The 15,571-nt window shown below is 32.4% G+C and overlaps 1 protein-coding gene across 1 annotated transcript; it reads right to left on the bottom strand.

Moving 5' to 3' along the window:
• Window positions 1-641: 641 nt before the first annotated feature.
• LOC128170094 (uncharacterized) lies at window positions 642-8,100 on the bottom strand (the record flags this gene model as incomplete). Its single annotated transcript, XM_052836069.1, has 3 exons — window positions 7,994-8,100; window positions 884-1,073; window positions 642-746 (listed from the first exon to the last, which is right to left on the bottom strand). Coding segments are annotated over exons 1-3 (367 nt in total), but the record flags the coding sequence as incomplete, so codon positions are not given.
• Between the last annotated feature and the right edge of the window lie 7,471 nt (window positions 8,101-15,571).

Here is a 15,571-nt window from a genome sequence, read left to right as displayed (position 1 = left end):
CAAACCACGCAATTTTAACAGGAAAGAGACAATTTAATGAGCTTTCATTTAAGAGGTCCCTCGTTGCTGAACGAAAACTAGGGCAGGAGCTAGGAACCCTAACCTTAACATTACCGCCTATGGAAAATGTATTAGTGGACTATATCCATGTACACGTGCATGTACATTTAATCAGTTTCAGTTTTGATTTTCTACACTTACTGCTCCTCTAAACGTTCAGCCATGTAGTTGCTTATTTATTTGAATTTTATAGAATAGGTTAAGAAAATCAATAAGAATTTTGGACACAGTATGTACAAAAACGAAGAAATAGAAATTGGTTCAACATGTTAAGCATTGTATCATACATGTTTTAATGTGAATAAGTGGTTATTTCCGCGCTTGCGCTGAATATCATTTTATTTTATTAAAATGACGTTGCTTGGCTTGATAAGCCATACTGCATTTCAAATACAATAAAAATATAACTATAGAGACGAATCTAACACAAACAAGATATAAACTTTTAATAAAGCAAGGAAGGTTTTTTTCACAGTCGGAAAATCTGCTCTAAATTCGATACTACATCGTCTAGATAACCATCAATTGGTCAGGCAGGCACTTTGTCAGTGAATTAAATATTTATAAACTAAACCACTTACATTTATAAATTTCATCAGTGAAGTAATCAGCATCAGGACAACCAGAAGGAAAATGTTGGCAATCAAAGGCATCGACGTCAGAATATCGTAAAAATAAACAAACTCCTAAAGAAAATTCAAAATCCAATAAAAACACAACATTGGTTTGTAACAAAAAAGAAAAAAAACCAAATGTTTTGAACTTTTGTGTGTTTCTTTTTCGTATTTTAAACAGTTATATAAAAACTGGTTTTTATGTTTACCTTTCGTTACTGGTATTCGAGCCCGTTTGTAACAAAACTCCAATAACATCGTAATGTTTTTGTTCGGGAGACAGGTGTAGCCATTGCTCTCGGTACAATTGAGAGCAAGTGACCTTTCATCCATTTCTTTACGGTTTTTTGGACATGATTCTGTTGTGTGTACTTGAAACAAATACTTGCTAGCCGACATCTATAAAAAAGAACAAAAAATGATAGACGAATTACAATCTAAATTTTTTTCTGTTTACACTATGAACAAAATCTCCTGTGGTTATTTTTTGGATTTAGTTTCGTTTTGTTTGTTTTTTTTTTTTTTTTGGTAGTAATTTCTAGGTAACTTGAGTAAATCAGGTGACCTATTGGAATTGATTTTTGTCCGTCGTTGTCCGTTCTCGTACGTATTGCGACAAGCCTCATGTGTTACCAATTGACCATTATTAACTTCTTCTGAAAAACAACTCAGCCAGATTTTTTTCAAATTTTATATGATGCATTTTTGGAGTAAGCGGAATAGAAATGCTAAATATCATGTCTCTTGTCCCAAAGAGGCCTTAAGGTCAAGGTAAACATTGTCAAAATTCCACCATCTTTTAAAAAAAAATGTCCTTCTCTTTTCCAACACATCTGTAAGAAAAACTGAATTTATAATAATGTTGACCAGAAAACCCTCTATCAAAATCATGTTTCCCGGGGTAGGGCCGGATTCTGACTTTATATAGGGTATGGCTAATCTGGTCAAATATTGTTAATATATGAAAAAATGACAATAACAGACCGTGAACCATCTTAAAAATCCATAAAACGAAATACAAGTTCAAAGCAAAGCAACATGGACCTCCAAACAGATAGAGGTAGGATCAGGTGCCTAGGAGGAGTGAACATCCTGTGCTGACCGGTCACACCCGCCGTGTGCTCTTTGTCGTAATCTGGACGCAGCAAAGATAAGGCTAGCTCACTGAATTCTGTTCAGTCAAAAACTATGAAAAATCTCTATTATGACATCACAGTGTATTACAAACCTTGAAAATACTTATTTATTCATTTATTAGCAAAATTAATTTATGCTAATCTTCTAATTAAAAACAGAAAATGCTTTAATTTACAATTTAAAATAAAGCCCGTGCTTTACATTACTTTAAACTGTTTGTGATTGGCAAAACTCTTTGATAGGTATTCCCATGAACAAAAAAATATATATATATATATAAAACTATATACTTTTCTTTCTAGAAAATTGAATTAAATTTAAACAAACAATAGAAAGGTTCGCGTATTTAAAAGAGAAGAGTAGTTACTGAGACTATTTGGCTGTGTACACATAACCTCGGACATCGGGTAAGACCTGGACCTGGCTGAACCTGTCAATCAAACTCTGTGTATTCGTTTTCATTGGATGGTTACGCGTCTCTTTTTCTGTCAATAGCCAATAGAAATTTAATGACTTCAAAGTAGTCGGAATCAGTATTTGATGATGTACAATTTAAATGATATATTATTGAAATTTATTTGAACATTTAAATGTAAACATAGAAAGAATATTTTCTGTTCATTTCTATGAAATGCGGGAAGTAAATTCTTCGGAATCACTATTTAATATTTCTTCAAGTAATTATTTTAATTATTTAAACACTGATAACGAAAAACAACAAGTCTTTGAAGTAATTAAATATATATTTATAGCATTTTTTCTACCATATATGACTATATTAATTTTACATAACTTTCAAAATTATCAATGTAAATATTTACAGGTTTATTTACTGTTAGTATTTTAACCCTTAGGCCCATAACTTACTACCTTTTGATGCCCTTTAAGGATCAAGAATATATATAGTTAAAGGATGGGGATGTCAACCGTTTTCAAAATATTCGTGCACTTCCTGTTCGAGGGGGTCACGACCATCCCCGGGGCCCATGACCTACATACTGTCTGATGCCCATTGACACAAAGAACAAGAATATATATGGTTTAAGGGTGGGGATCCCAACTGTTTTGAAGATATTAAGGGACTTGCTGTTCGAGGGGGTCAGGACCACCCACAGGGCCCATGACGTAGATAACACTTGATGCCCCTTGACATCAGACACATGAATGTATATGGTTTAGGGGTCATGATTATAACAGTTTTGAGATATATGGTAATTTCTAATTCCTTGGGGTGGGGATGACCCCAGGGGTCAGATCTAATAAACCCTATATATTGCCAGTTACAGTCAATATATGATTATGAAAACCTTTCATTATTATCTTTGTCCGTTTTCAAGTTACAATTTACAATAAAGTCTACGATTCTTCCTATAAGGTTCAATGTTAGACCGCACACCCTTTTGACCCCCCCCCCCCCCCCAGAAAAGTGGTTGTCTAACCCAAAATGAGAAAAATCAAACCAGGGTGCGCAACTACATATGCAGGCCTATCACATCCTAGAGGTTTGTACAATTCTGTTCAGCCATCTCTGAGAAACAAGTTCAGAGCGGGAAAGAAGAAAAAGAAGAAGACAAAGAATAAAAATACATGCATTAAGAACAGTACAAAAACAATAAGTCTTCAAATTTCATTCGGGAGACTTAATAATAAAGATTAAATAGAGATATGATCATCAAACATCAATATTTCAAAGATGATTGACAATTTCTGATTCTAAGGGGGTCATGATAACCCCTTAGGGTCATGACTATTGCATGCCATAATGATCTGATGCGCCATGACATTAGGAGGAATAATATCTTTGGATTAAGGTGGGGATCTCAATGGTTTTAATGATATTTGCTAGATATAGGCTACGAATTACCCACATGGATCATACACTACATATGAATAAGATAAAATACTTTATTATTTCTAGTTCTAGAACGTCAGAGTATCTCCAAGGGGGCATAACCTATATACAATTTGACGCGCAATGACACAAAGAGCAAGAATAAATTATGTGGTTTAGGGATGAGGATATCAGAAGTAAACAAAATATACAGTGTATCATCTTTTCCTCTTTCATAACAGGGGAAGGGGGGGGGGGGTTAAAGACAACACATGGGAGTCATTAAATTTAAATGTACTTTACACCATTTAATGCATCATTATTACATTAGAAGGTATTTTGTAATTTTCTGTTTCGTGGGGTCAGAACAGTCCCATAAGGTCATGACCTACATTGTATTTGATGCATTATAATACATTAAGAAAGAAATACTCATATTATAACTTATATAAAAATGATAAGTGTCTACACTTACTTTCATGTAATACACAAATTTAATACAAAATTGTTTATACAGGGTCAATATGGGGTCAACTCAAAAGTGTAAGTTCTGACAATTGAAAAAAAAAAGTTTTGCAATTAAAATGACAGAAACTTTACAAATGCGATGGGATATGTACCGATGATAAGCTTATTTAAATATTAAAAGATGACGATACAGTAAGCTGTCAAAGAGAGATCACATTTAAAAAGTGAAAGTAGAACTTTTGTATGCTGGCATCTCATTATATTGTGCTACTGGTACTACATGTATTATGCTTACATATATTGGGCAACATCATAATGATAATCCAATTAAAACACAATAATGAATTCCTTTAGCTGATCTTAACTAATCCTTTTCTGCATATAAAAACACATACATGTATGTGTACACGTGAAACCATCTAATCGAAGAGCTGGGTAAAACTAGTTCCCGCTAATGAGACCTGCAGACCTGTGTTGTGTACGTAACTAACTTCAGACAAAGTTCAGTTGTTTGAAACATGCATGCATTTTAAGACCTATTCTTCAAATCCCCTTGCACTATTTATTAGGTAAATAACAGCTTTAAGGTGGTGCAGGACCACTGCATATTGTGATGTATTCTTCCTTTAAAGATAAACAATAAAGTATAAATATTAATTAAATATTTACCCCCAAAATAGTGTTACCTAAATTGAAGTGCAATTTATTTAGAGCGTTTACATGTCTGTATATGTATTAGCAATTGGGGTCCAATGTGTATTTTTGATGATTTTACAATTGATATAAATGAATTTTCATGGGGAGAAGGGGGGGGGGGGGTCTGGACCCCTCACTTCCACCCCTTCTCTAAATCTGTGCACACGATGATGTACATGTAGGCACACAGAAGCAAATCTAAAACCGGCAACCGCCACGGGGAGGGGGGCATAATTTTTGTTTTTTGTAATAATTATATAGACCATTATACTTTCTGACATGAGATGTTAAAATTATTGATTAACTGGAAATTTATGCAAACAGTTCAACCCCAAATTGCACATAAAGTGCTGCGTATTATGTGTATTATCATATGGGAAGGGGTTTCATCCTTCAGTTATGAAAATTATCATTCTTAAATGTATAACCGGAGCTTGCATGTGGCCTTCATTTTTAATAAAACTGGTACAAAACAGTGTTTTTAAGGGGCAAATACTTGGTGCGGGTATTACTGTCTAATGACAGCATCTAGTTTTTAAATAACCTCAAAACCACAAATGCATCTGCTTGTACCATGCGACTGCCATATCACTTTGCTACTATGAACATAAAATATTGCACTGTGACACATGTGTGTGTATATATATATATATATATATATATATATATATATATATATATATATATATATATATATATATATATATATATATTTATATATATATATATATATATACACACTGTAAAACGAGAAAATTTGGCGCATACGTATTTTAGCGCAAATGCAAGTGCCAGTACGTTAGCGCAAAAAGAACACAAAAAATAGTGTTGTTTGATAAACGATCACGCCCAAATTTAGTTCTGTGTTCACTCAAGCACGTGAACACAATGACTTTGATTTCTATCTCGCATGCACGGTAAACTGTCGTTGAGAACAATACTATTACTTATTAGGTTAGTTACTGACTCACTACGGAAATATATTGGGTTAATCAATCTCATAGATGGCGAGGCGAAGCCGAGCCTTCTATGAGATCGATCAACCCAATATATTTCCGTAGTGAGTCAGTAACTAATCTAATAAGTGTTTTGTTTTCTCGAGGACTATCAAGCGACATATTTATTCACAAATAGCGATGATCTACGCAAAGCCATGTACAAGATGCCTTACATCTCGTCCAACTTAAGCCATTTAAACTCTTCAAAATTTTCTATCTCACCTTTCAAATACTCTTTCAAAATCTTTGCTTCACCAATGTTTACTACAATGTTTTGTTGCTATTCAATTTTAAATGTTTTCTCGCTTTCCTCTGCAGAGATTTGAGCAAATTTCCACACCGCCATTTTGTTCTGCTCCAGACAAAACAATTTCATGTCAATATTCTAAGGGCAACTACTCTAATTTTAAAGAATTTCAAAGGGCAACTACTTCAAATACTTTAAGAACGTACGGCATGCAGTTTATGTATAAAATACTATGAAATGTCGAAATGAGTAAGCGAAGCGTCGACCAATGACGGCCATATTGCCTAATGTTATTTCTCACAGAACAAATATCGAGATATATGAGGCAATCACGTGCTATGTTTAAACCAATGAAAATTTCAGTCCAAGGGAAAACAAACTTATTTTGTGTAAATCGCCAGTAGATAGAAATGAAAACTTCATTTATTGGCGATGATGTGTAATTTTTTTGGTAAACAAATTCGAGTTATCGTTATCTCAAATATATATTGCATTTCAGCGACTTTTATTGGTTTAAAAAGGACAGGTCCGTTGAATTGAATTATACGTGTTTTCATCACAAACATTCGCCGATATTTTTATTTTGCCGCCTTAACTGTACTGCAGGAAAAAAAATCGGAAGAATCTGTAGACAATTAGGCGATTAATTATGGTCTAACAATTAGTATATAATGTTTAAAAAACATTTACGTCTACTGAAACAGAATATTAACCGACTGCTAGTTAGAAGAACCATAAAATGACATCTTTAATTAAATCTCACGACACCTAAGGCAAAAGTTATGGCCAGGAAAAATGTATATTAGTATCATTTTTATTTTGCTCTGGAATTTCAAAAAAAAAAGAAGTTAAGATATTGTGAAAGCATTGGAGAGAGTTAAAGGGGAAAGTGTGTAACAAATAATGGAGTTATATTCTCTTGCTTGAAAATAATGTAACTGAGAAGCTGTATGATAAAAAAAAGTTATTCAAGTGTTATGTTATATACATGTGTACAACAAAACAAATAAAACAGTTTTTTGAACTCTCTAAATGAACGAATAGGCTTGTTTATGGTACATGTAAAATAACAATTGAGTAACCAAAATCGCTGATACGTGGTACATGGGTTTAAAATATAAAAGCATTACTTGCGTTAGTAGCATTGACTTATTATAAATATTCATATTTTTTGAACCAGTTTAAAAAAATGTTTAAGCAGATCATATTAACCGTGATAATATATGCTGTTTGGTTATACATGCAAATGTATGTTGGTGTTTTAATAACTTGCATCATCTCGTTTACTTTTTATACCTCATTCTAACTTGTTGTTTTTTAATAAAGCTGATTTATATTTTGTTAGTTTCTCATGGAATCAACAGTTCAGGAAAGAAAATTTTAATTAATTTTATTTTATCTTTCAAACGATTTACGTTTGTAATGGGGGGGGGGGGGGGGGGGAATCATTTTTTTCAAAGTTTAAAAAAAATGTACAACAACCAATATATGTCATAAAAAGAAAATGCATAAGAAACGTAATTTAATTATTGCTTGCATGTAATTTAAATGCATGTAGAACATACATGTTACACAGGTATTTATGAGCATAGGATATGCAAAGAGACATACATTAACATTGTGGCCTCTTTTCGATATTGATTGTGTAACCTCGAATTGTTTTCTTGGGAAAACCCCATTAAAACCAACCTTCAGTTGCTATTTCACTTCTCGTGATTCAGCTCTAAAATTGTCAACCTTTATCTATGCACCACCATTTGTCATTTTTCCAAAAATCACTTTACATACACTACTATCTAAAGACATAAAAGCTAAACAAGCTACTTTCTTTTTAAAATGTCAAAACCCCGAATGGTGTAAATAAAAAGAAATAAATATTAGACATAACATTATACGTATTACGGTTTTCTTCTGTCTTACTTAGTGAAACAAACATACTTACATGTGCACATAAAATCATTGAGAACGCAAGTTTGCAAGAGTGTGACACATATTCCAGAGTGTTCCTCGCCATTTTGATCGTTTAAATAAAATGGCGGTGTATTTTCCTTAGTATACAAGAGGAAATGCGTCAGCAATCAACCGTGACCACCTTGCCCCTTGCACAAAACGCGTACATTTTACATAAGCGACCTATTTTAAATATCTTAATAGAAAAGTTAACTTTGAATAAATCAAATATGATTATTATGTCATAACAGACGAGTGGTTTAAAGAGTAGATTATAGCGATAAGAACTAGTATTGTTTTGTGTGCATTTAAATCAAAACAACAACATACCCACCAATTTTCCCTCCCCGAAATGAAAAAAAATATTCAAAAAAAAAAAGAAAAAAAAAAAGAAAACAAAACAAAGCAAAACAAACAAACAAACAGACACAGCATAATTTAAAAGAGAAGAATCAACATGGTTAATTTGTACGTTCATTACAATTAGTTGACTGCTTTGATATGAATGCATCAATGTTAATTACATCTTTTTACAGAATCGTGAAACGGAACCATTACGGCTTTTTTTTAATTGAGGAGGATTTTTGTTCTGAATTTAACAAGGCTTATGAGAGCTTTGATGCTAAAATATTTGGAGATACCATCGGAGTGCATCCATTTATGCCTGCAGGTTTTTCAGCACTTGTATTGACTTTCTTTATCTAGAGTTGAATCTTGTTTATTTTAAACCACTTAGAGAAAAAAAAATACATCAAGTTTTTCTACATTTGAAGCTTTTAAGATATTATTTGAGCAAGGTATCAGACTGAGATTCTTGTGTGTACAGGATTCTCAAATATAAAGCTGTCTTAATGTAACTAGTGATTATGACACCTCATGAACACAGGTATCTGTGTCGCTTAGGTTAACGTAAGCTATTTATATCGACACCCATATCGATCGACGCGAGGTAACTGTAAACAATGCATAGCAAAACGTGTGTGGTTTTTTTTTACGACCGATTCTGTGTTAAAATTGTGATTATTTATCATTCCATTGTAAAACCTAAATGTTATACATTTTTAAAACATGAATTGCTACATCTGCTTTTATCATCCTGTTGAGTTGAGAAAAAAAAATTGACCATTCTGCGAAAACACAATGATAAAATTTGATTAAACTGTTTCGATGTGTTTGACTTTGTGAAACGTTCATGAATTTCTAAATGCAAATAGTACGTCTGATAACTACTTCCTGTGAAAACGATCGTTGCTTTCCCAATGAAAGACTGGGTCGGTGTAGTCATTAGACTGATAAGGTATTAACATTAATAATGCATATTATGTAGTAGCTTTAATGTAAATTAAAAATATGATACACATTCCAGATAGCAGCAATTCGTTGGCCCAATCTCAAATTATGGTAGTATCATTGCTGTTGTCTTATATGTACCTTTATTTGGCCAATGATGGTCCAACATGGAATAGTGATAGTTGGAGAGAGTATTTGTTAGGTGATTGGGATCTGAACAATATTATGAATCATGGGTAAACAGAACCTAGGCTACTTTTTGTAATATCTTATCCATATCTCATTTGACATGAGTCCGACACCTTGCACAGCTGCATCCAGTTTGTAAGTATTTTTAATATGACAGAGTTAAATAAGTGTTGCGGTTAAACGACGTTGGGAAAAGCAAAAGCAAAGTATGTATGTAGAGTAAACTCTGGCGAGCACATGGTCAATCATGTTGAAAGTGTTAAACTAGAACAAAAAAACATAAATCCGATACTCCATTTAAAATGTGTTCATTGTATCGACAAATTAAACAAAGACTTTTTTTCCTTGTCATTTTATTTAAGTTGCCCCCCCCCCGCCCCTTGGCCTGTATACAGTCATGTATTTTACTTTTAATAGTGGCTTGTATAAAACGACCATCTAAATCGAGTTGGGTATGAAAGTTTAAGAATTGAATGATTTGACTGTGTTCCAAAAAAAGACCTATTATTACGACCTATCAAAATGATTACGTTGTTAATGCATTATTTTAACATGACTCAAAAAAGTTCAAATTTCATCATAACTTACTTTATGACCTTATGTATCCAAAATACATCAAGTCCAATTACATTCATATATTTTTTTCGTTTTTTATTGCTTCAAATTTTACATTAAGAAGTGGGCCAGATAAAAGCACATGTGTACGAATTATGTTTCTGTGTATTAATGTGTGTAATATGTGGCTGTTAATGATATAAATATTAAGTATCCACTCTAATTTTATGAGTCAAATTCGTTAGATACGTCAAACTCATTAAAACAAATGTTAAGTATTAATTAATATGGTTATTTTTATCTTTTAACCAAAAACTTTAAATTACTCTATATGCACTTGTTTTTACTGGTCTATAGGTTCTACATTTTGCTACTATTGGTGGAGACACTTTTGAGATGTGTGTCAGAAGAATTCTAAAGAACTTCGTTGCCATATAAAAATATAATTGAATGAGGAAAGGGGAACAACTTCCCTTCCAATGATTGCCTTTAAGCAGAGTTATTGACAGTAGGTAGAATTTTAAAACTTAAGGTTATTTACCAGTTATTGTAGTATAAACGTACTTAACAGGAATGGTGTAAATTCACTGACTTTTTTCTGTATAATTTATATTCAATAACTTACACATAGTGATATGCATGCACTTTTAAATTCATTCCAATGTTAACTCTTTACTGAGAAACGTAACTAATATATCTTAATAACATTACTACAATTTTAAAGAGTGTCAGAAAAAAACAAAGAACGGCTGATTCTACAAACAAAAACATCGAGAACACTATCTAATATTTGCTAAGGTATGCCAAAGACAGGAAAGTGGGGGAAACGGGAAGAGAAAAAAAGGGGAAGAAGGAGATTCGGGAGAGGAAGCAAATGGAAAGTGGCAATGCATAAGTACCTCTACTTCATGACGAGATCATCTTTTGGCCCATATATTTTTACATTCAATGCATAATTTTATATCAAAAGTCTCTATTTTTGGAATGTCGACTAGATCTATGAATACTAATTTGAATAGTGACATAGGCTATTCATAATTACAAAAAATCATTTGAACAAGGCATCATATTGAGATTCCTGTGTTTGTAAGATTCTCAAATAGTACATGTAATATCAGAATGAACTACCAATACATTTACAATGACCGGTGACAATGATACCAATATCTTTGTCCAGTATAAACCATAAATAATTAAATTTGTTTTGTTCAAACTAGTTCTGATCCTCGTTTTGTTTTTTTTTTTGTTTTTTATCTGTTTGAAATACACATTAATATTTAAATTTATGTGGTTGATCTCTAGACTCTCATCTTGAACGTCTTAAAGGAGTCTGAAGTCCTCAAAATAATAATACCTTTTCAGTTTCGTTTCATTATAACCGAACTCTTTTGAGTTTCTCATTGACATTAAGTAGGGTCAACTGGTAATTTCAAGTTGTGCACTGACAAAGCGATTTCCCATTGAAAAGAAGTCGCATTATTATAACCAGCGATTGTGACACCTCTTGCGCACAGGTATTGTCATGACTCAGGTTACTTAAAGTTAGCTATTATCATAGACCCCCATATTGATCGATACAGTGCAACTGTTAACAATACATAATTGTCTGCGTTTTTTCCTGGTTTATTTTGTGTTTCACGGTCGTAACTCAAACATGAGATAAGTTTTATCATCGAAGGTAGTACAAAACATATATTAAGATTTTTTTTTTTTTTTATGTTTTTTTTTTTTATTAAAATTGATATTTTGTAATTTATAATGAACTCGTTAAATATGTAAAATTCGGGAAAAAAATCCAACTTACAGTTTTTCAATTGATTGTAAAATGAAATAGTCATTTTTAGAATTTGAAATGCGAACGAGTACTTTTTAAGATATCATTAACGTTTATACTGCTATTCCCACAGGAGACCCTATTGTTGCTTACAAACACTTACATAAACTCTGACTGGTAACTTAAGGTTATTTCTGATGTTATATTACGCGGGGGTGTTAAGGAAGCATATAGGCAATTTAGCGTCTTATTTTGACTGTTATATTCAAAATCGTGAAATTAAATAACTATTTTGAATAAGATCAAAAACTTAGTATTATCCTTTAAAATAGATGTCAGTGCAATAAAATCGGGTTGTACATTACTGCCACATTGGTGCATTATCACGTGACAACAATAAATAGCTTACGTATATATCCTTAACATTAAATGAGATAGAACAACACTACCCCGTGGTTTCCAAAATAAAATAAACATACCAAGTGAAGGCAAAACATCTCAGTTTAATCAAAACTGCTGTTAGAATCCTATGTTTTTCTTAATTCAATAGTTATTCACCCGGTTCTCGTAAAGCCTTCCCATTTAATAAAGTTTGCATGGAAAACGGCAAGTTGCATCAAAACAACACACAGCATGGGACTCTAGCAGCACTTTTCAATTTAAGCATTGGTCAAACTAACGATACATATAAAATTCCAAGTTCAATATATGCGGGGTAGTGTTGTTCTAGTCGGATTTTTATATCGTAAACAACGACAGAGGAAAGTCTGGCCGAGAAATAAAAGCAAATTTACATACCTTTTAGCGAATGATTGATAAAACTAACATCTTTCCCAGTATTCGTTTGTTCCATTCTCAATAAATCACACCAAAATATTTTATTAGAGTTCTTAGATTAGTTATATTTTGAATATGTTTACAATGCTTTCCGATCAAATTCACACGACATTCAACTTTTAGTCATGACGTCATCAATGTGTAAATCTACGTAATACAAACTAATTTCTAACAAAAATTTGACTTCAGTATTTTTTTTTTGCTTTTGGTCTACGTTTCGTTGCATAGATAATTGAATATGTATATAATAACTAAGATTTGTGATTTCACGAAATTACATGTAACTCAGAATCCATATGCTTCCTTAAGGTAGTCCTATACTCGGCACTAAATGGGCTCAATCATTAAAAGCTTAGCTTTAAATGATAAATATACATTCTAGCAATACAAATACAAAAGAAAATATGCATGTTTACATGCTAGTTTGTTTGTTATCACCTCTCAGACGGATGTACCCCCTTGCGAAAATTATTGACAATTATGAAATTTGCCAGACGTCCGTTTTTCCTAAAAATAATTACCAATTTTGGGAAAAATAGAACTGAACATACAAAATAGAGTATAAATATTTATTTAAGCCATATCTCATCAATAATTTTGCGCAAATTTTTGTAAGTAAGTACGCTTTATGGACCTGATGTATCAAAATAGAATACAAAAAAAGCAATGCTAGAATATAATTAATCGCGTTTGGTAATTTTTTTTACTATTTTATTGACTCAAACTTAAATGCATGGTGTTTATTCTATAGATTGACATCTTAGAAAAAAGATTTGGTAAAATAAATTATATGTTGACGGATTACTTTTCACGCTATAAGCTCTAAACCAAGTAGATCCTGACGAAAAAATCCGTAAAAATCACATTTTGCTACAGTTTTCTGCCTAGATCTGTCAACAATGTTAGATATCATTTAAACATTAATTAATTAACGATTGATTAAATTCGAAATAGCTTCTGTCTCTAAATTTAAACCGGTTTTAGTGAAAGAAAAATAAAATTGGGGGGGGGGGGGGCATCAAAACAAAGAAGATATAAGCATACCTGAGATCCTGGTTAATCAGAAACTTCGTTTTTCATTTTACTTTAACAGAATCGAGTTTCTCAACATTAATCATTCCTATCTCTCATAGAATACATATATTACCGTTCTAATTGCTTATTATTGCCATTGTTTACAACAGCGATGTTGAGCAAAATCAATACCGGGTATCTTAAACGCTTTGTCGAACCAATATGGTAAAATCCGTATTATGACGTAGTGCGATACTCGGACTACTTTAACACCCCCCCCCCCCCCGTATGTAAAAAATTGCTCTTATAAATTATCTTTCAAGACAAAATTTGCACTTTACAGTCTTTAGAAAATTGCAACATAATTTAACAATAAGATTGTTATGACCTTGTTATATAAATATCTCAAAATAATGAAAATGTGACTATGGGTTTTAAATGAACTAATTATAAATTTTATTTGAAGTATTGATAAGAATCCTAAATGAAGTCTGACATCGTAAATAACCTTTGAATTTTGATACTACATTGCAATTTGACGATAGTGTGAACATTGGTAATGGCTTTGTCCAAATTCAAGTCTTTACTATGAGTGGAACCCACGTTATACATTTTAAAATAGAAGGCAAAAGTGCACAAAAATCAAATGAATACCATTTCAAAGCAGATTTTTAAATGATCAACATATGCTGTACCTCATTTTTGATCTGCCTCGATTAATTGATGGGTATGTATATATTATTTTTTTTCGATGGTGGATAAAAGTAAAATTTTCCATTATATCGAGCCAATAGTTTGTTAATTTGACGGCTTTACAGTACACTGTCTAATCCCAAAGACCATAATGTTTTAGCTGTTAAATGAATTTTTGCAAATAGAGATCTACCTAAGTCGCAAAGGCTTGGAATTATCACATGTCTACCGAAAGGTGACAAACCAAGGCAATAAAAGAAACCAAACAAAACTAACGACCAAAAACACTCTTAAATGCTATCTATAAACTTATTTCAGGGTGCCTTAGTTATAGAAATAAACAAGTTGCTGTCCTTTAAAAAATGACTACAATACGGGGACAATTTGCATGTCTTTTCAACGAAAACGTGATTGTTAGAGATTCCATCGATTCTAGCCCCCTGCTTTTAACCACTCAATTTGTACGTTGTATTACGTATTATGTATAGCCCTGACATTAAAGGGTTCATACTTCTAAGATAATTATGATATATCTATTAATGAAGTTTACATGTATAGTATGAGGCATTCGGCGAATTCTACTACTGTAAACCAACTTTTATTCGCTTGCGAAAAATTTCCGCGAGGTTCGCGAGGGCCTTGTTGTCGCGAATACTTCTCGCAGCGAACCATTCGTTGTCGTATGGTTGTTATAGTAACACTGGTATGGAGAAGGCTTGGTCGCGAACATTAGTCGTAGCAAGCCAATTTATCAGAAGTAAATCGCGAAATAAAGTCGTCGCGAATAATAGTAGGTTTACAGTATTTGCACACACACATTACGATTTTCACTACTTTGTTAACTATGGAGTGACAGCTTTGTGTAAGCTAATTTCATATTTTGATGCATTTTTTTTTTAGATTTAAACTTTTATACAGTGACATAATTATTCAATCATACTTAAATGCTTAAAAAAGTTAATCGGGGGAAGTACTCTAGCCTCGCCTACTATAAAAGTAAAGTTAAGTTACATGTGTATTCGGAAAACAACAAAACATTGCAAATATGCTATTTGATGCTGCATTGCATGTTGTAGTTTCGGCATAACATTATCTTATTTCATAATACTGACAGTTCATATCATGAGCCGATCATTTCTTTGAAAGGAATAATTTGTTTCTGTATTGTTTACCGACAACTTTACAATTACAGCGCCTTTAAACTTATAAATTATCTTT

The sequence above is a fragment of the Crassostrea angulata genome, unplaced genomic scaffold (genome assembly GCF_025612915.1).
Source record: "Crassostrea angulata isolate pt1a10 unplaced genomic scaffold, ASM2561291v2 HiC_scaffold_309, whole genome shotgun sequence".
Classification (NCBI taxonomy): domain Eukaryota; kingdom Metazoa; phylum Mollusca; class Bivalvia; order Ostreida; family Ostreidae; genus Magallana; species Magallana angulata.
The sequence above is the reverse complement of the archived record's forward strand: the minus strand, read 5'-3'. Positions and strand labels throughout refer to the sequence as shown.